The 21,658-nt window shown below is 46.0% G+C and overlaps 1 protein-coding gene across 8 annotated transcripts in view; it reads right to left on the reverse strand.

Moving 5' to 3' along the window:
- The window catches only part of STK11 (serine/threonine kinase 11), a 110,842-nt gene that overhangs the window by 29,422 nt on the left and 59,762 nt on the right, over window positions 1-21,658 (reverse strand). For all 8 annotated transcript variants that reach the window (XM_087952722.1, XM_087952721.1, XM_087952720.1 and 5 more), the window contains exon 9: window positions 12,492-12,691. In XM_087952722.1, the coding sequence (XP_087808848.1) occupies window positions 12,492-12,691 (200 nt within the window). The remainder of the gene's footprint in view (window positions 1-12,491; window positions 12,692-21,658) is intronic.

Genomic DNA, 21,658 nt, shown 5'->3' on the forward strand with positions numbered 1-21,658 from the left:
CAGGTGGTAGATGTCAGGCTGGGCCTTAAGAGGAGTAGGAGGAGAAATGACTCCCGCCTTTACAATTTATGTGGCTGCAAAAAACTAGAAATGGCGGCTGCTGCCCAACTTTCTTCAGCCAAAAAGGAAGCAAGACAAGGAACCAACCTACCCTTCCTTCCATGTTAAATCTCTTCATGATAACACAGTAGCTGGTCTCCCTTGCACAAATAGCATAACATCCGATTTATAGTATTTCTGTATCTCTGCAATCATCATGGTCATTTGTAGTAGACAAGAGAAGATAAGCTCCTTCAGGGTCAGACTACTTACTAAAAGCTATCTAATGGGGTTGCTCAAATTTGGTAATTTTGAAAATTTGGTAAATTTGGTAATGTGTGGACTTCAACTCCCAGAATTCCCCAGCCAGCATGAGCTGAACTCCACACATCTTAAAAAGTTGTAAAAGTACAACTTTGTAGAATTAATCAACTGGCACATCCAAGTTTATTCAAACCTGATTCAAACTGTATCCATAAACATGTATGTAGTTTGTCTTTGAATTAAGGCAGAATGAAGAGTCTTATAACCTGACTTTGCTGGCCAGCTTGTGACCCCAATGGAAATATTCCTTGACTGGGTAAGAAGACCTCACCCCTGTCCTATCCGTCCCCTTGGTCTTAGCTATTATGTAATTCTTTTTAAGTTTGTTTCATATTTATCTTTTTATCATTTTAAGCTGCCCAGAGTGACCTTATGGGTGAGATGGGCGGCATATATATTTACTAAATAAATAGTAAATGTAATAAATAGTAAATCCATCTCTCTCTCTCTCTCAAAAATTATAAATTATAATTATAAAACACTTGCTAGCATACGAATCATCAGTTTTCTAGAGGGCAAACTGGTGAAATTGTTCCTGTCACACCTGCTAAGACGTTTGCAAACGACTCCTGCCTTAATATATGTATATAATGCATTTAGAACAGGGGTGGGCAAACTACGGCCCGTGGGCCACATCCGGCCCGTTGGTCTGTCCAATCCGGCCCGCCCTGAAAAAAAATAGCTGGGCCTGTGCTGCGTGGCCCCCAAAGCTGCAAAACAGTGCGGAGCGCTCTTGGGGTAGGAAAGAAAAGAACTTTGCAAAGGCCTCGGCTGGGAGTTCGAAATCACCTTCGAGTACGACCTCTCCGAAGGTGAGTCCCGACGATCCCCCTTTTTTCCGGGGCTTCCAGGCTTAAACTTTGCAAAGGCAAAGTTTGCAGGCTGGAGCGTCTTCCCGCCGAGGAGCGGGAAGGGTTCCGCCGGCAGGCGGGCGGGCTGCTTAAACTTTGCTCGGGCGGCACTTTAAAAGCCTGCTCCCAGCACCCGAGCAACTTCCCAGCAACTTTCGGCTTCCTTTTAACTCGCAGGCGCTGCGCCTGGCCCTGAGCCGTGTGGCAGAGGGGAAGCCCGTCGGGCGGGCGGGCTGCTTGGAGGAGGCGACCGGCGGTGCTCCAGCAGCAGCAACAGGCAGTTCTGCCCGGGCTCCGCTCAGGTGTCCGGCTGGGGCTGTCAGGAGTTGCTACCGCCGGCGCAGCTCCGCACGGCTCCAGTCCCGCGTTGCCTTGGGAAGAAAAAGGCAAAACCAGGAGCCGCTGAGCCTGAGCCTCCGGTGCCGCTGCTCCGTTGCAAAGCACCGCCGTGGCTCTTCCTTTTGCCTTTCCCTTCCCAAGGCAACGCGGGACTGGAGCGCGCGGAGCCGCGCCGGCGGTAGCAACTCCTGACTCAGGGGTCCTCCGAGGGGAGGGAAGGAGGAGAAGAGGGGGGGGGGCGATTCCCAAAAATCTTGTGCTGACCCGGCCCGTCTGTCAAATTTTAAAAGTCAATGCGGCCCCGAGCCAAAAAGTTTGCCCACCCCTGATTTAGAAAGTATTCAGACACCTTTCATTTTGTCAATTTTGTTATGCTGCAGCCTGATTCTACAATTGTTTAAATTCATTTTTTTCCTCATTAATCTACGCTCAGTACCCCATAATGACGAAGCAAAAAAACAGAATTTTAGAAATGCCTGTAGATTAAAAAAAAAAAAAAAGCCCGAAATCGAAATATCACATTGGTGTAAGTATTCAGACCATTCTCCCAGTACTTTGTTGAAGCACCTTGGGCAGCAATTACAGCTTCGAGTCTTTTTGATGCGACAAGCTTTGCAACCCTGGATTGGGGGGAGTGGGGGGTTGGTTCTGCCATTCTTCCTTGCAATTCCTCTCAAGCTCAGTCAGGTTGCATGGCGACCTTCAGTGGGCAGCCATTTTCAAGTCCCTCCAGAGATGTTCAATAGAGTTCAAGTCACGGCTCTGGCTTGGCCACTCTAGGACATTCACAGGGTTGTCCCTAAGTTACTCCTGTGTTGTGTTGGCTGTGTGTTTAGGATTGTTGTCATATTGGAAAGTGAACCTTTGGCCCAATCTGAGGTCCTGAGGGCTGTGGAGCAGGTTTTCATGGAGGATATCCCCCGTACTTCGCTCCGTTCAGCTTTCCCTCAACCCTGACCGGTCTCCCAGTCCCTGCTGCTGAAAAACACCCCCGCACCATGATGCCGCCACCACCATGTTTCATTGTTGGAATGGTAGTGGGCAGGGGATGAGCGGTGCCTGGTTTCCTCCAGATATAACGTTAAGAATTGAGGCCAAAACAGTTCAATTCTTGGTTTCATCTTGTTCCTCACAGTCTGAGAGTCCTTCAGGTGGCTTTTTTTTGAAAACTCCAAGCTGGTTTTGCACTGAGGAGAGGCTTCTACCTAACTACTCTGACAGAAAGTCCAGATCGGCGGAGGGCTGCAGTGATGGTTGTCCTGGAACTCTACCCCATCTCCACACAGGATCTCTAGAGCTGAGTCAGAGTGACCATCAGGTTCTTGGTCACCTCTCTCACTAAGGCCCTTCTCCCCTGATTGCTCAATTTGACTGGGTGACCAACTCTTGGAAGAGACCTGGTTGCGCCAAACTTCTTCCATTTGAGAATTATGGAGACCACTGGATTCTTAGGCACCTTCAGTATGGTAGAAATTTTACTGTAGCCTTGCCCAGATCTATGCCTTTCTTTAATCCTGTCTCCGAGCTCTGCAAGCAGTTCTTTTGACCTCATGGCTTTCGCTCTGCTTACAGTATGCATTTTCAGCTGTGAGGCCTTCTGTAGCAGGGATTTCCAACCATGGCAACTTTAAGCCTGGTGGCCTTCAACTCCCAGAATTCTGGGAGTTGGAAGTCTGCCAGGTGTAAAGTTGCCAAGGTTGGAGACCCCTGTTCTATAGAGAGGTATGTGCCTTTCCAAATCATGTCCAATCAATTTAATTTACCTCAAGTGGACCCCAATCAAGGTGAAGAAACATCTCAGCAACAATCACGACAAATGGGAGCCACCAGAGCTAAAATGGGAGGCACCAGAGCTAAATTTTTGGTGTTGTTGCCAAGGGACTGAATACTTATGCCAATGTGGTATTTCAGGGTTTTTTTTCCTTTTTAATAAATTTACAGACATTTCTAAAATTCTGTTTTCACTTTTGTCATTATTGGGTACTCTGTAGATAGATTAATGAGAAAAAAAATGAATTTCAACATCTGTAAAATCAGGCTGCAGAAAAAAAGACAAAAGTGAAGGGGATCTGAATACTTTCTGAATGCATTGTAGGTATTTCTGAGTAGATGGGCACACATTTTCAAATAAGACGCTATTTTTTATTTCCTAAAAGTCTTCTAAGGTTTTGTGAAATAAGAGTGGTATTCTGGGGGGTTGGTGCTTTGAATCATGCCAGTTACCTTTTACTTTTTACGGAAAGCAACTTTTTAAACATTTGTAAAGTCGAAAAAGGAAGAGAACCTTTATAGTTTAAGATGATGTGAGAACTCAGTCAAGCATGTGGTTTATTTAACCGATATTCTGGTTTAGGAGGTACTGACTCAGTCATAAGTTGATCTTTTTGAGATGTTTTGGTTTGAAGGTCACGGGGTTAATCTGTCCCCCAAATTTTGGCAACCTCTCTCCAGCTAGATTCCTGGATCTCTCTTGCAGGGCAAGAGGAAACCAATGCCACCATCTATTTTCTTTTAGCATTATTTATCCCTCAAACCATCTCCATTTTTGTTAAGAGTCTTAGCAGGATGTGAGCCATTGTGCTCCTTGAGCTCCAAATGATTAACCGGGTGACCAAGCCACAGCTAAGCTACTTTTTAAAAAAGCATGAAAGGAAAGACACTGGCAGATGCTGTGTTGTTCTAGTAGAGAGCAACCCTATTTTGCACTGGTGAAGTTTTGGAATTGCTGTTTATTTGATGAAACCCTGCCCCAGTTTAAGGAGGGAGGAAGAGTGGAGAGACTCCTACGGTCTTTTGTAGTCCACTGACCTTCACCACTTAATTCTTCTTTCTAAATCTCTTTTTAAGGCTGTATGGACTGGGAGATTTCCTTACCAAGAAAAAAATGGGGAAGCTGGAAATCTAACAGGTGAAAATGGAGGCCTTTGTTCAAACTTTCCTATAAAAAAATGAGGGCTCAGTTGGAAAGAGAATGTATCTTCCAAGTAGAAAGATGCTTCCTATTGCTTTTTATAAAGGACCTTGGAGATCTTCTAGTCCAATCCTTGTCCACTTCCCACACAGCACACCCTGTTTTAAAGTACTATCACAACTCAGACTGTTGTGGAAGGACAGACAACCTGGGATGGAGTCAAGAGAGGAATCAGCCTGGAGTCCTTATGTACTCATAAAAGATCCAGGTCCAACCCTGCTTGAAATCTGTTAACTCTTACCTAGCACCGATTTTGTGTTGCTAGTTGACTAAACTCTTTGTGTATAGGCATAAGCAATAAAGGACCTTAATTGGAACTTAATGTGTGGTGTCCTGATTCTTCACGCCTGACAGACTGGTACCGTGGCCTACAAAATTTGCACCAGCTCATTCAATGGACGAAAGCATTTCAATTGTTCTCATCCAGTGTTTCTTGGAGGTTAAGAGCTCATCGTTCTTTGAATCCCTATTAGCTGCATGGATGAGTGAAATGGGGTTTTCCTTACACTCCTCAGATTTAGTCCTGCCTTTCCTTGATCCCTCCCATCAAGGATCTGGTAAAGGTAGTAATCTCCCCTTGGCTTCCAGGGAAATATACCGTTCCTTTGGTTTCCCTTCATATTTTCCATAGTTGGATCACTTTCCTTTAAACCTGTCCCACTTTGCCTGCACTCTTATGAAAAGGGGATCTTAGGATACCAACGCAGAATTGTCCAGATTAGTAGAATTAAAAAATGATCCCAATAACTATCCCAAAAGTGCTTTTTCAAAAAGCAACTGGACTTTATTTTTCCTTGAAGATGTTTAGTTTCTGATCCAAGAAGCTTCTTCAGTTCTGAAAGGAAAAACAAGTCCAGCTGCCTTTTGAAAAAGCACCTTTGGGACAACAGGACTTGGGGGACGGAGAATCTTCACAGATATCCCAATAACTATATCAAGATGCTTTTGGTACCGACTTTAGAACGATCTACCAACATCTTTCTACAATTTAGGACAGAGATTTCTTCCCTTCCTGTAGCTGCAGTTTCTTTTTTAAATGGAGAACAAAACGTTTGGGGGTCAGCCATCATTTCTTGCGGCCTCCATTAGACTGCAAAAAAATGTATGTTTTTAAGTTCTTTGTTACTCAAACTAAGCTTCTGGATAGGGAACAAGGTATCGTCATCTAACATAAAATCCCACCCCTGCTATTTCTGCAAAGAGTTTGCAAGATAATTGATCTGTATTCAACTGAAAAAGCTTATAAAATGAAAGGCAGGTTTATATATATATATATATATGAAAAGAGAAAAGACTTTATTTTGCTCTTCGAAACAAAGCTGACTTTACCAGGTCAGGAAAGGTTGTAGAAGAACAGCTTTTCTCACAAATCCTTAACAAAAGAGGGACACAATAGAGAGAGATGTGTGGCGGTGTAGGTGGGATGGGAGAACTTTTAAGAGCTTGTGTTACCCAGGAGAGACGGCAGAAGAGGCATTCAAACAGCAAGAGAGGCTTGCAAAAACCATCTTCCCGTAATTGCACATCAAGCCCACTGACTGACAGTTCCCAACCGGCTTTGAACAGAGGCTGTCTGCATAAGCAGCAGATAATGGCAGCGATTAATGCTGCCGCAATCATTTGTTGGGCCCACAAAGGGAATGGCAGCTCGCCTCCCTGCAACGGGCAGGCGGGAGTGAGGCCGAAACTGTGCTGCTGCAGTCTTTATACGATTCGGAGGTGAGTGGGGAAACAGCTCTGAAATACAGCCTTTTTAAACAAGAAACAAAAAATTAAGTGTCTGCCATAAGACTTAGAACAATAAGTTGAAGTCCACCTATCATAAAGTGGCCAAGGTTGAGAAATACTCAGTTAGAATGCAACCCATATCTCAATTATGAGAGATCCACAGGTTGCAGGAAAGGGTGTTGTATGCCCCAATTGGGCAGATAAGGCAATCAAACTATCCTGCCTCTTCCTTGCTTATCTCCCTAACATCTTCTGATGCCCGGTTAAGCAGCAGAGCAAGGGATCTTGGGGGCTTGCTCCTGGTGAAACCTGGCCAGCTAGCAACCCGACAAGGCACCCACCCCAAACTCCATTTCCTCTAACCAAGCTGGGCCAATGGATGATGTTTGCTCAGTGGCCAATTTTTGGGGAAGGCTACAACCTGGAGTAAAAGAGGGGGTGTGTAGGAAGGGAGAAAGAAGAGACAGTCCTTGCTGTCCAAGGCCACCTCATTCCCACACTAAGGGACGCCTACTCAACGAGCAGAGTTGCTTGGCAACCCTTTCAAACAGAAGGTTTTAAGGACCTCCTTAGAAAACTGAACAACAATAACATAACAAAACAATAACAATCCTGTGTACATTGTGCATTTTCGCCTCCCTGGCTACGCAAGGGGAGCATTTCTAAGTTTCAGGGTGACTCTATAGCCACTCCTCTGGTCCCGGGTTCCCACTATGTTGAAACAGGTTGAGGGTTGGTCTTCTCCTTTGTCAACCATGCCAAAGAGGCCCCTTGTGCCCTTCTTACCTTTCCTGGAAAAAGACAAGGAGCTGCCGGGCCGAGAAAGTGGTGCAGGTAAGAGGGAAACGGGAATCAAAGGATGACCAGGCAGGTGCAAGGGAACGGTGATGCCTAACTGGGGTTCAGGAAGGCTTGGAGGCCACAACAGGTGAGGGAGACTTCTTTGAAAGAGGAGACACTCCCAGTGCCCAAAGCACCCCTATTAAGCAGGAGGGCTGGGTCCCTCCCTGTGCCCCTGAGGGCCCTGGTACAGATAGTCCGTCACAAGAAAACAGCCCAAGGTAGGTTTCGCCGTGACCCTCCCCTCCCCTCCCCTCCCCCTAGGACCCCAGCGGTTCTAGTTAGAAGAGAAACAAGCCGTCCTGGATTCGTCCTGCTCTTTCTGCTTTCTCGGGCCATCTAAGCTAAGCTGCTCGCTCCTTCCTTCCTCCGCACCGTGCAGCAGGTCGCCATCTCCAAACAGGAATGCAAGCCATCCCTCTTGCTCTGTGCTGTCCTCCTCCTCTCTAAGCCCTGCCTCGCCTTCACCTGGGGAAAGGCAACAGGGGAGCCATCAGCAGGGAGGGAAAAGGAGACAAGAGGCAGAGCAGACTCAAGGCTCCTGCTTGAGACAGGGCTGCTGGGGGACACCCCGCTTGTTTGTATCCCACCTTTATTTTTTTTCACAAATAACGGACATATCCCACAAATGTTCCTCCTATTTTTCCCACAACAACACGGCGAGGTGGGTTGGGCTGATTGGTCCAAAGTCACCCCGCTGGCTTTCATGCCTAAGGTAGGGCTAGAACTCACCATGCCCTGGGGATTGGCCCACCCAGCCAGTTTTCAGGCCTAAGGCGGGACTAGAACTCACCATCAAACAGTGATTGGCCCGAAGTCACCCAGCCAGCTTTCATATATATTATACAGGGTGAGATTAGAACTCACCATCTCCTGAGGATTGGCCCACCCAGCCAGTTTTCATGCCTAAGGCGGGACTAGAACTCACCATCTCCCAGTGATTGGCCTGAAATCACCCAGCGGTTTTCAGGCCTAAGGAGGAGCTAAAAGTTTCCTGTCTCCTGGTGATTGGCCCAAAGTCACCCAGCTGCTTTTTATCCCTAAGGCAAAAGTAGAACTCACAGTCTCTCACTTTGTAGCTGGTGCCTTAAACCAGGGGTCGCCAACCTTTTGGACCTCAGGGACCACCAAACTCATAATTTTAAATCCTGCGGACCAGAGACCCTGGGAAAATCCCCCAAAAAGTCTGCAGGTAAATTCCCCACCCCATTTTCCTACCGATCAATCATTCTTTATTTGGGATAGCAGGATACCATCTCCAGCTCTGTTCTCAGGGGGAGGGGGAGAGGGAGGGAGGGAGAGAGAGAGAGGGAGAGACTTTTGACCTCTTGCAAGGAAAGCAGCAGAAGCAGCAGAAGTCTTTCTTTCTGTCCCCCAAACTCCGCCAGAAATGAGTCTTTGCCGGCGCAGCCTCTTGGAGCAGGATGCCTTGCAGGGGGTCCCAAAGACTCCTTTCTGGCAGAGTTTGGGGGAGAGAAAGAAAGACTTTTGCTGCTTTCCTTGCATGCAGCCAAAAGCAGAAGAAGAAAAAGAAGCAGAAACAGCCTGGTGGCCAGGCGAGGCACGTGGGGCAAGTTCCCCCCTCTGCCCTTTCCCCGCTCCCCTCACTACCTCGTGTTGTTCGCAATGCAAGCCTTGTGTTCCTGCGGGCCATGTGGGTGGTGCAGCCTTGTGTTCCCATGCAACCAGGATTAATTGCTTTGGGGGTGACATTTCTCTGCGGACCACCAAAATTTTCTCATGGACCACCAGTGGTCCCCGGCCCACTGGTTGGCGACCACTGCCTTAAACCACTAGGCCAAATTGGCACTCCTTTCTGGGTGTGTCCAGGTGTTCATATATTATCTGGGGGGGGGGTGTCATCAGAGGCAGAAGGGGCCTGCATGGAAATCCAAGGGAAGGACGTGGTATTCAGGGCTTTGGTTTGGTAAAGGGGGAGTTGTTTTTAAAAGCAGCAGGTTTGTAGAGGTGGTGCCCACTCTTATTGTGAGCAACGCCAAACAATGCGTCAGGAGCAAGACGGTAACGGCGCATGCTTGCAGGTCAATGTTCTGCTTAGCCCTTCATCCGTCCCGTGGTAGTTAAAAGTGTGTTATGCCAAACAGTGGCAATGGCTGGCTGGGGAATTCTGGGAGTTGAAGTCCACGCAGTTGCCAAGGTTGGGAAACCCTGATAACAGGTGACTTCTTTCAGATCCAATATGGTATTATGTCACCCAAAAGGGAAATGCATAATTCTGCCCACTTAGTGAAGAGCTAAATTGTTATGAGTATTTTATGTTAAGGTACAGAACACTCATTAGGCACTATTAGACCATTTAAACCTCACAGCACAGGTGTCAAAATGCATTTTGAAATGCTCGAAGTTAAGTAAGATCTTCTCTTCCTATTTGCATTAAATACTAAACTATTAAAATTATTAAAGTGCTAATTTCATTTTTAGCGTTCTCCCCCTTCCTTTGCAAGCATTTTCTTCCCAATTCCCCCCTCCCCCCACCCCCGGGGTCACTTCTCTGCCCTCCCTTCTCCCTCTCAAATAAGAGCTTGGCTGCCATTGGCAATTGTGCCCAAAAGCAGGAACAATTTACAGTGGGACGGAAACGTAACCTTAATGGGAGAATCGAAAATCTTCTAAATGCAGTGCGAACCCAGCTATTTTAAGTGCTGGCCTCAAAAATAAACTTCAGAAGGGGTGGAGGAAGAAAGAGCTTCCAAAATCCGTGGGGGAAATAACAAAGAAATAAAGCAACAGAGGAACCCTTTGCAGCCTCTCTAACTTCGCGTCCTCCAAGTGGGCGGATATGGCAAATTGGAGAATTCTCCTGCCTCGTGGAGACCTGGACCTGTACGCCAGACACCTCTGAATGAAACCAGATAGAAGCCTCATCCAAATCCAACCTGCCCCAGTCATCGCCCTCCAAGACAGAACCCAGCAATAATGAGGTCCGTCGCCCAAAGCTAAAGTCCCTTCAACCAAGGGAGGACGGCGTCTCCTCCGTTTGCGCTTCCAGTCTGGTTTTCCTAACGCTCAACCGAATCTATCTTCCTGTTGACTTAAGCGTACCGGATAGTCCCTCCTTCTGCGGAGAAAGACTTCTGCATTAACAGACCCCGAGTTCAAGGCCAAAAAGCACCATCAATATTCAGACTGGATTGCTGAAGCGTTCAACACCAAGGTCTCGAGCAACGAAGGAGCCGGTTAAAATACAGATCCGGAACCATTTTCGGTTCTTTCAAAATTCCCAAGCAACGCACCCCTCAGCATCTATGCCAAGGGGGCAGGGGTATAAAGGAACCCAGTCTTACCCCCGTGCAATTTTTTTTTTTGGGGGGTGGGTGGGTTGGGTTGGGTTCTTTTTCTTGCCATCCTATTGAAAGAGGGAAAGGTCAAACAGTCCGATCCACAAGTGGTTTCCTTATGGCCACCCCAGCTCCTAAATGGCCCTCTGGGTTCCCCAAACGTCAAGATAACTATCTCTGCCGCTGTAAGCAACCCCTCCTGGCTGATTGGAGAGAAAGCTACAGATAGTCCTCGACTTACAACAGTTCGTATAGTGATGGTTCAAAAAGGACAATGGCATTGAGAAATGGGACTTGTGACCGTTTTTCACAGTTACGACCTTTGCGGCCTCCCCATGATCACGGGATCAAAATTCAGATCACTTGGCAACTGGTTCATACTGTTAGGTATAACATTGATACCAAATATGGTATCACAAATTGGAGTAAAAACAAGGAGCAAGCATACAGATCTAAGATACCTAAACGTGAGACAATCTGTAAGAAGTAAGATGATTCAGCTAGAGTACTGTATGTCGGAGGACAATTTAGCTGATAATTTTACTAAAGCCCAAGGTGCCAGTAAGCACCAGGAGAGTTGTGAAAAATATGGGATAAGATTGTAAAGGTATTATATATTTATTTCACCCAAAAGGGAGTATGTTAGGTATAACATTGATACCAAATATGGTTTGGGTGAATAAATATATAAAACTTAGATATCATGGTTTAAGTGCTTATCACTTTAAGCACAATGCAGCAAGCAATTAGCCGATTAAGGGTGCGGTTAGAAGTTACAATATAAGGAAGCATTAGAAGCTGGAAAGCTGTCTCTGTCTGTTACTGCTTGCTGGCTGTAACTGGCTGTAACTGTGTGCTACTGTAACTGTGTGCTGCTGCGACTAACTGTGATTACTGACTGTGAGTGCCTGAGACTGAACTGTTATTGTTTGCTACTGTTTGCTGAATATCCAGCGTTTGTTTCTCTGGAGAGTGAAACCGGAGGAGGAGAAGATATCTTTATCGGCTGATAAAGATATTGCAAGGACTCTTAACTTGGACTATACTAGTGAGTCTTACTGGATGGAAATACTGTGAATGACTTAATGGACTGAATGACAATGCTTAAACTCTAACTGGATTAAAAACTATTTAAACTACAAACAGTGTTTGTATTCAGTGTGTGTATACTCTGGGGCCCTTCCGCTCTTCTTTGGTTGCCTGGCTTGACTACTGCTGCAATACTCTTCTAGGGGTTAATTCCTCAAACCCTAACACATACTTATGACCGTTGCTGTGTCCCAAGGCCTCTTTTGTGACCTGATAAGCAAAGTCAATAGGGAAAGCAGAGTCACTTAACAACTGAGTTACTAGCTAATCAACGGCAGGGATTCACCTAACGACTGTGGCAAGCAAAGTCATAAAATGGAGCAAAGCTCATTTAACAATGTCTCGCTTAACCACAGAAATTTCGTGCTCAATTGTGGCTGTAAGTCGAGGACTACTTGACTTATGACAACTGGGACCAGAATGTCCACTGCTAAGCCAAGCGGTTAAGTAAGCCAGAGACCCTCTTACAACCTCTTTTTGCTACAGTCCTTAAGCGAGTCATTCTGCTTCTTAAGTGACTTATGTGGCTATTAGCTGAATCCGGCTTCCCCCATTGCCTTTGCTTGTCGGAAGCCAGCAGGGAAGGTCACGGCTGGCCGTCAAATGACCCAGGGTGTTATGCGCGGTAACCGTTGGAAATAATGCCGATGGCTAAGCAACCGGACTTCAGTCAGGTGACCCTGGAGATTCTATGACAGTCCTAATTGTGAGGACTGTTCGTCAGTCACTGTTTTTAGAGGCCCTGTAACTTCGGATGGTCGTTAAATGAATGGTTATAAGTCAAGGACTACCTATACTTAAGATGGAGACAGATCTACAGTCTCCTTTTTAAAATGGACCCTGAGCAAGCTGCTACAGCTGCACACAAAGCCTCAGGATGGTTTGGGGGAAATGCCAAGAAGAACCCATCAGCCCGCAAAGCTAGAGAAGTCACCAAAGCTCGCTCTGCTCCTTTTAGGCTCCTCGGGGCCACCGTCCCTTCTCGCTTCCAGCCCCAGCCGCCTTCCTTACCTGGCATGGTGAAGTCCTGAGTGTAAATGATCTCGTCCTCCAGGTAGTCGTCTTTTAAGTCATCCTCCTCCTCCTCGTTGTAACCATGGAGGTCTTCCAAGTAAGGCACCACCGTCATGCTCCTCCACCGATCCTTCGTCTCCGGGCTGGGCGGGATGGCGATGGGTGGCTCACACTGAGGGTGCTTTTTCCGAAACCAGCTAAAGGAAACCAAGGTTTTAGTGCTTTGGGACCGAGGATGTTTCACTGGTTTCCTGCAGGCTGGTGTGTTTCTTAACCTTTGGCCACTTTACGGTGTGTGGACTTCAAATCTCAGAATTCCCCAGCCGACTCACTTGTGCAAACAGTTCAACAGCCCCTTATTTTCTCACAATGGCCTCACTGGATTTGCGTGAAAATCTGCCCAAGCTCTTTTTTGGGGGGGTGAATGGAAAAAAGAAAGTCACTTTTCCCCATTTATTCTCAGAGACTGTTTAGTAAGGCTCCACTGAGAAGTTGAGGTCCACACACACACACACACTGGTTTTCAAGTTCTTGTGTCTCCCCAAGGTAACTGAACCAGCAGCCTTCACTGTCCACAACAACACAACATCGCACCTCTTGGTGGAACGGATAATAGAGAGAGAAATAAATGGCACCCTATTCTCAGTGGCATGGAAAGAAAAGCCGTTTAAGGCCTCACCCACCCTTGGCTGCTTCATCATGATGGAGCCAGACAGCTACAGGTATGACTTACGGTCACAATTGAGCTTAAATTTTACTTTGCTAAGCGAGACGGTTGTTAAGCGAGGTTATGCCCCATGTTACGACCTTTTTCTTTTTTTGCCACAGTTGTTAAGTGAATCACTGCAGTTGTTAACATGGTTCTTAAGTGAATCTGGCTTCCCCATTGAATTTGTTTGTCAGAAGGTCACAAAAGGGGATCACATGCAGGGGTGGGATTCAAAAATCCCAGTCACCAGTTTGCTGCCCGACTGCTGGGTGGGCGGGGCCATGGTGGGCGGGACCTACTGGAACTTCCTGTTTCCGGCTTCTGGTGGGCCTCCAGAGCCCGGGGGAGGCCATTTTTGCCCTCCCAAGGGTCCAGAGGCCTCCCCCTGGGCCTCTGGGAGGGCAAAAACAGCGCAGACTCTGAACTTGCCCCCATCAAAAATGGACCGCGTGGAGACTCCTTGGGAGGGGAGGGGAGGTGCCAGCCAGTTGTTTGAAATACCGGTTCGGCAAACCAGCTGTAGGTTTAACATCCGGTTCGCCCGAACCAGTCTGAACCAGTAGAATCCCACCCCAAAATCACGTGGCTCCAGGACATTGCAACCATCATAAATGTGAGCCGGCTGTCAAGCAGCCGAATATAAATCACACGACCATCAGTGGTTCTAAGTGTGAAAAATGGCCCTAAGTCACTTTTTTCAGTGCCGTTATAATTTCGAAAGGTCGGTAAACCAACTGTTGTAAGCCAAGGACTACCTGTACTTAAATCCGTATTATTCAAGGAAGGTTTGGCCATGCAGCCATCGCCAAGGTGAGAAAAAAAAACCAGAATTCTTAATTATTATCAACTCTGTCCACTGCCTCCTATGAGGTCAGTGTGTCCCCAGCTGGAGGGAAGGGTCAGTTATAGCAGTGTCAGAAATGGTGTAGGGCAGGGGTGTCCAACCTTGGCAACTTTAAGACTTGTGGACTTCAACTCCCAGAATTCCTCAGCCAGCAAAGTTGAAGTCCACAAGTCTTAAAGTTGCCAGGTTGGACACCCTGGTGTAGGGTCTCCCGCTTGGGCGGGTGGTTGGACTAGATGACCTACAAGGTACCTTCCAACTCTGATGACCTGTTTATCTGTTATCAGGCTTGGGTCAGGGAATGAAAGATTACTTAGGAATTAATCCTTGCGAAGATCTGCCCTTAAGCCTCTGATTCATTTGATGTAATTTGTTGAACTTTTGCTTTTGACTTCCTTCCAAACCTCACCAATCTTCAAAATTTCTTCAAAAGCAGAGAGGACAGAAAGAAACGGGACAAATATACGGTCATCCTAAGCTTTGCAGCTTAAAGCAAGCTTTAATTTTGAGAGAGAGATAGAGATAGAGAGATATTTCTCTGGGCTTGCTCCTCTGTAAAGCTCGGCGTTAGTGAAAATCGAGGTGCCATGTTTTATGGCAGGTTCTTTATCAAGGCAACTGTGGTTGCATAGCCCCTGGCAACACAGAAGAAGAATCATCTCTGGCTTGCTTGCAATTCGCTTTTGGTCTCTTCCTTGAAGAGCAAAAACACAGGAAGCCACAGAATGGCCTCTTGAGTTCACGAAATGTGGTAGGCCTGGCAATTGGCTCATATTTATGACGGCTGTCGTGTCCCACCTTGGTCATGTTATCATCTTTTGCAACCTTCTGACGAGGAAAGTCAATGGGGGAGCCAGATTCACTTAACAACTATGTTACTAACTTAACTGCAGGGACTCCCCTTAACAACTGTGGCAAGAAAGGTCTTACAATGGGGCACTCACTTAGCAACTGTGTGGCTCAGCCACGGAAATTTTGGGTCAACTGTGGTCGTAAATCAAAGACTACCTGTATTGTGTGAATCCAACCCCGGGGTGGTGGGATTCTACCGGTTTGGACTGATTCGGGTGAACAGGTGAGGATTTGGCCCCGCCCACCCACCCCTGATCTTTCCTGTGCTTTATTTCGTTGTTTTAGAGCACAGCTGATTCACGCGGCAGAGTGGTTTGCCTTGCCTCAGCTGTTTTATTCACAGGGGTTGCAGTAGAAGGTAAGTATTAGAGCTAAAAATGGGCTTTTAACGCGGAGCCGCACCGGTTGTTACACCGGTTGAATCGCACCACTGATCCAACCACGTAAGATTCATTCAGCATCCCACTATAGGTAACACTCAACTTGCACTCACAATCAGGACTAGAATTTCAGTTACCGAACAAGCCAGTCATTAAGCAACTTTGTCTGATTTTACAACTTTTTTTTTTTTTTGCCATGGTCGTTACGCAAATCACTGAAGCAAACCATGTGGTCGTTAAGTGAATCTGGTTTCCCTCCCCCCACTGATTTTGTTTGTAAGAAGCCAGCTGGGAAGGTCACAAATGGTGATCACATGATGCTGCAAAAATACCTGGTTGCACCTGGATTTTGATCATGTGACTGTGGGGAATGCTGCAGCAGTTGTAAGTGCATGGACCAGCTGCAAATCACTTTTTTCAGGGCCTATAACTTCCAACAGTTGCTAAATGAATGGTTGTAAGTTGAGGACTACTGCACCTGTATGATGCAAATAGTTATTTCATCTACGATGTTAACAAAGGAAATCGGCTGATCCAAAGTTAAGGTTTGCCTCAACTCTGCATCTGGAAACCAGCTACTGTGTCCTGGTTCATTCATAATAGGTTTGTGCAGTGATTCAGATTTGCGTATAGTAACACCAGTTGGCAACTCCTTAAAGAAGTTGTGGGTTTTTTTTCCTGGGATTGTGCATGCTGCCCATGGGAATGGCTGTTGACTGGTCCCGGAAGACAAACTTGGTTTAAGGAGGGGTCTACAGATGCTACAAGCATGTCTCTGTCCACCCACTTTGAATCAGAGAGATAAGTTATAAAGCAGACTTTACAAACCACAATAGTCAGGCATAACTGCTAAGCCCAAATTAAATTTCATTGCTTCCTGCAATGTGGATATCTGGCTGATTTCCCCTCGGGCCAGCTCTACCTACACTGGCAGGCAGCAGCTCCAAGAATTATTTCTATCGTCTTCTAAGTGAGGTTAGCAGAGACCTGAAAACTCATACCTTCTGTGAACAAAATAAGCATCTCCTAGAGAGCTACAATACCTCCCTTACAAAACACTTCAGCTTCAAAAAAGCCAAATGATTTAAAAAAACACACCCTGAGATTGATTTTTAAACCGATTGATTTTTGTCTTTTAAAAAAAGAGTTATTAACAGTCATTCTCAACTAATTATACACAGCCTGGTCAAAAGGCTAAGATGAGCTGGGCGAGGGAGTCAAAACACAGGAATTTGTTGCTCTATTTTAAATGTTGGCCTTTTGGTTCTACATATTGAAAGAGTTAAAAATAGGTTTGGATAAAAGTGGAAACCTGCAGAGTGATATTGATTTTAATACTCTAAGGCTAGGCGAAACATTTGCCTATGGATCTTCATTGAGGAAGACAAGATGAGGAGAGGGAAGGAAACAGAGAGGAACTAATTGTAATTCAGGACAAGTATAAGCACAGACAAACAATAAAGATTTCTTTTCCTCCTCTTATGTTTAGAAGAAGCAGCTTCAACCACAGATTTGTGTTGTTTTTTTCCAGAAACATCCCAAATTGTCTGCATTCACAACCTTGGAAGCGTTCCTGAGACGAAGGACAGATATAGAAAATCCACTGAATTGGGACCACGCGGTTTAATTGGAGCTCCATAAATGATGACAATAAACATCAGTTTACATAACACTCGCATTTCTCCCTATAAATTTGGCAACTAGCATGTATAATTATGACGGTTGCAGAGTCCCGGGGGTCATGTGATCCCCTTTTGCGACCTTTTGACAAGCAAAGTCAATGTGGGAAGCCAGATCTACCTAACAACCGTGTTACTGACTTAACAACTGCAATGATTGACTTAACAACTATGATCATAAAATGGGGCAAAATTCACTTTTAACAACAATTAATGCAAGAGCAAATTTGGGCTCCACTGTGGTCCTAAGTCGAGGACTACCTATATCTGCTTTGGGAACAGAAGGTTTGGGAAGACCTCTTGGTATGGAAACAGTCTATCCCTGAGACTCAGATACTGAAGGATAACAGAATAACAGTTGGTAGGGACCTTGGAGGTCTTCTAGTCCAACCCCCTGCTCAGGCAGGAAACCCTGTATCATTTCAGACAAATGGATATCCAATCTCTTCTTAAAAACCTCCAGTGTTGGAACACCCGCAACTTCTGGAGGCAAATTGTTCCACTGATTAATTGTTCTCACTGTCAGGAAATTCCTCCTTAGTTCTAGGTTGCTTCTCTCCTTGATTAGTTTCCATCCGTTGCTTCTTGTCCTGCCTTCAGGTGCTTTGGAGAATAGCTGGACCCCCTCTTCTTTATGAAAGACCCTTAGGTATCAGAATACTGCTATCATGTCAGCCCTGGTTCTTCTTTTCATTAAACAAATAGTTATAGGCAGAGTTGATGTTCCAGATTTCAAATCTTAGCATCTCTAGGGAACATAGAGAGAACCAGGTACAGGTATTCCTAGCCTTAAACTGGGACCAGAATTTTCACTGTTAAGCAAAACAGCTGCTAAGTGAGACACACCAGATTTTATGACCTTCTTTAAAAACCATAGTTGTTAAGTGAATCATGAGGTCTTTAAACAAATTAGGCTTTTCCCACTGACTCTGCTTGTCAGAAGCCGGCTGGGAAAGTTGTAAATTGGTGATCCCATGACCCCTGGGACACTGCAGCCATACAGCCCTACGCACCGGTTGCCGGGCACCAGAACTTTGATCACCTGACTCTGGGGATGCTGCAAGGGTTGTAAGTGTGAGGATGAGTTGTAAGCCACTTTTTTCAGCCCCCTTGTGACTTTAAATCAGGGGCCTTCAAACTTGACAGCTTTAAGCTTTGTGCACTTCAACTCCCAGAATTCCTCCTCCAGCCGTGTTAGTTCAGGAATTCTGGGTATTGAGGTCCAAAAGTCTTAAACTTGCCAAGACCCTTGCTTTAAACGGTCGCTAAATAAATGGTTGTAAGTTGAGGATTACCTGTATCTGCAGCTCTTGTTTGCATGACAGGGTTAACAGGGTGAATGTGTGCAGGTTGGGAGTCCGTAAGCATCCCAAACCAGGCCGCTCAGCCAATAAACTGCTCCTGATGGGATTACTCTACTTCAGGGTTCCCCAAACTTGACAACTTTTAACACTTGTGGACTTCAACAGCATGGCTGGCTGAGGAATTCTGGGACATAAAGTCTACAAGTCTCAAAGTTGCCAAGTTTGGAGACCCCTGCTCTCCTTAGCAGAGGGTCCGACATGAGCAAAAAGGTGTGTGATGCTCGAATTCTGCCTTTTGATGTCCATTAGGAGACCCAGGTCAGATTTCTCCCCTGCCTCTCCTCCATTTGGGGAAAAGAAGAACAAAAAATGACCCCACTTCTGGTTTCATTTGTGACAAATAGGACGGTGAATGGAAAATGGCTGATGCAGGATTGATTCCTTCATGCTGGATTTTGCATGACTAGCAAATGAAGATAAATGAACTGAGCATGGGAGGGGAGGATTGAGTCAGCTCTGTCATGCCAAGGCCAGATGCAGGGAGCTGTTCAGAGGGGCAGACTCCCTGAGTTGTGAAAGACCTTCGGCCTGCAAAAGAAAGAAAGAAAGAGAGAGAGAGAGAGAGAGAGAGAGAGAGAGAGAGAGGGAGGGAGAGGAAGGAAGGAAGGAAGGAAGGAAGAAGAGAGAGAGAGAGAGGGAGGAGAGGGGGGAGGGAGGGAGGGAGGAAGGAAGGAAGGAAGGAAGGAAGAGAGAGAGAGAGAGAGAGAGAGGAGGAGGAAGGGAGGGAAGGAAGGAAGGAAGGAAGGAAGGAAGGAAGGAAGGAAGGAAGGAAGGAAGGAAGAAAGAAAGAAAGAAAGAAAGAAAGAAAGAAAGAAAGAAAGAAAGAAAGAAAGAAAGAAAGAAAGAAAGAAAGAAAGAAAGACAGCCACTGGCTCTTTCCCAGCCTCTCAGCAACTATATGGGAGGATCGGATCAACCATTTCTTTGTAAAGGGTCCATGAGCCAGTTTGGTGTAGCCACCGGGCTAGAAATCAGGAGATGGTGAGTTCTAGTCCCTCCTTAGGTATGAAAACTGGCTGGGTGCCTTTGGAGCAATCACCAAGAGACTGGGAGTTTTAGTCTCGCCTTACACATGAAAGCCAGCTGGCTTGCCACTTGGGGCAACCACTAGGGTAGGAGATGTGAGTTCTAGGCACCGTTTCTCTTCAGAAGGAGAAATATTGAGATAAGTATTTTATTCTGATCCTGAAGTCTCTTAAAATAAATACGAAAATGGAGCCAGAATTATTTTTTCTTCGGTTTGATGGGCAAAGAGCTTGAAAGAAAATTTGGAACTGTTATATATGAGAGCCAGTTAGGCTTAGTGGTTAAGCCGCAGGGGTGGGCAACTATGGCCCTTTTATGAATTATGGACTTCAACTCCCAGAATTCCTGAGCAAGCCATGCTAGCTCAGGAATTTTGGGAGTTGAAGTCCACAAGTCATAAAGGGGCCATAGTTGTCCACCTCTGGGTTAAGGGGATGGCCTAGAAACCAGGAGACAGTGAGTTCTAGACCCGCCTTAGATATGAAAGCCAACTGGGTGAATTTGGGCCAATCAACACGAGACTGGCAGTTCTAGTGCCACCTTAGATATGAAAGCTGGCTGAATGACTGTGGGCCATTTACTCTCCCTTAGCCCAATCCACCTCACAGGGTTGTTGTGAGGAAAATAGGAGGAGGGAGGAGTATTATATGTGTTCACTGCCTTGAGTTATTTCTAAAAAAGGAAGGAAGGAAGGAAGGCAGGCAGGCAGGCAGGCAGGCAGGCAGGAAGGAAGGAAGGAAGGAAGGAAGGCAAAGGGGAGAACTAGAAACTAGCATTTCTTCTGCTGCCTCTGAAGTCAGAGAGAAAGTAAAACACAAGAATGGAGGTTGAACCCACACCAAACGTATTTTGCTCCCAAACAAGATCCCTGGAACTCAAGTTACACTCTTAGGAAAACGTCAAATTGACAGATTCAACTTTAAAAGCCCAGGCACCGCATTTCCTCCATCATCAAATCACGTAGACTCTTTCACCCCTCCTCACTTGGATGAAGCAAACCTTGGCACAGCTGCCTTAGTTGTTTGGACCCAAAAAGCCCCAAGGAGAACCATGCGCCAACACATGCTTCCCAGAGGGGTGATGCTCTTGGAGACTTGGGGGTAGGCTGAGTGATGCAGGATGAAGCTCTTCAGTCCATCTCAAAAAGAATGAAGTGATTTCAGGCCAGGGTGTCACAGGGAAAGAGAGGAGGAAGCCCACAGGAGCCATAACTTCCATTCTTTAGACTAGAGCAGTGTTTCCCCAACCTTGTCAACTTGAAGGTGGGTGGACTTCAACTCCCAGAATTCCCCAGCCAGGCTGGCTGGGGAATTCTGGGAGTTGAAGTCCACCCACCTTCAAGTTGCCATGGGTTGAGAAACACTGTACTAGATATTGGGATTATGACTTGCTGGCTGGGGAATTCTGGGAGTTGGAAGTCCACACATCCTCAAGCTGTCAAGGTTGAGAAACGTTGCCTTAGATAAAAGACAGGGTTAATAAACTGTGGGCAGAAATGAATCAAGGTTGAATTTTGCTCCCAAGGATCATTTTGGAAAGAGGTCAGAAACACACATAGAAATTAAGGCTTTCTAAGTAGACTCTGTAACCAAACATGCACTGAATATCTGTGGTCCCTCCATCACATCTTCCATCAAAGCTAAAGATCTCACAGATTTCAGTTTAATTTGGGACCTCCCCCACCCCCCACAGCAATGGCTTCTGTTACAAACTTTGATGTCCCCCTAAAGTGTGACGAGCGTGTGGAGCCGGTGCAGCTTTGGCCAAGTGGAAATCCAAGTTCTGAGAATAAGTTTGACATTCACCTCTAAATTCACCTTCAATCCTAGGGTTCTGACTGGGAAGAACACTAGTTACCACCATTGGTTTTATGATAATATAGGTAGTCTTTGACTCACAATCATTCATTTAGTGAACATTCAAACTTACAATTAAAGTGACCACAACGAAAGCCACTAAAGTTACAAAGTGGTTTATGACCATTTCCGACCCTTGTGACCCGTTGCAGCGCCCCCCCATGGCCACATGATCAAAATTCAAATGCTTGGCAAACTGGTCCATAGTTATGACGGCTGCAGTGTCCCAGGGTCATGTGATCCCCTTTTGCGACCTTCTGACCAGCAAAGTCAATGAGGAAGCCACATTCACTTAACAACCGGGTTACTAACTTATCAAGGGCAGTGATTCACTTAGCATCTGAGGCAAAAAAAAAAAAAAAGTTTGCAAAATGGGGCAAAACTCAGTGAAAAATTGTCGCACTTAGCAACAGAGATTTTGGGCTCCACTGTAGTTGTAAGTCAAGAACTATCC

Source organism: Notechis scutatus, chromosome 1, assembly GCF_049901735.1.
Source record: "Notechis scutatus isolate UNSWTSFEM ecotype Mainland chromosome 1, rNotScu1.2, whole genome shotgun sequence".
In the NCBI taxonomy this organism is placed as follows: Eukaryota; Metazoa; Chordata; class Lepidosauria; order Squamata; family Elapidae; genus Notechis; species Notechis scutatus.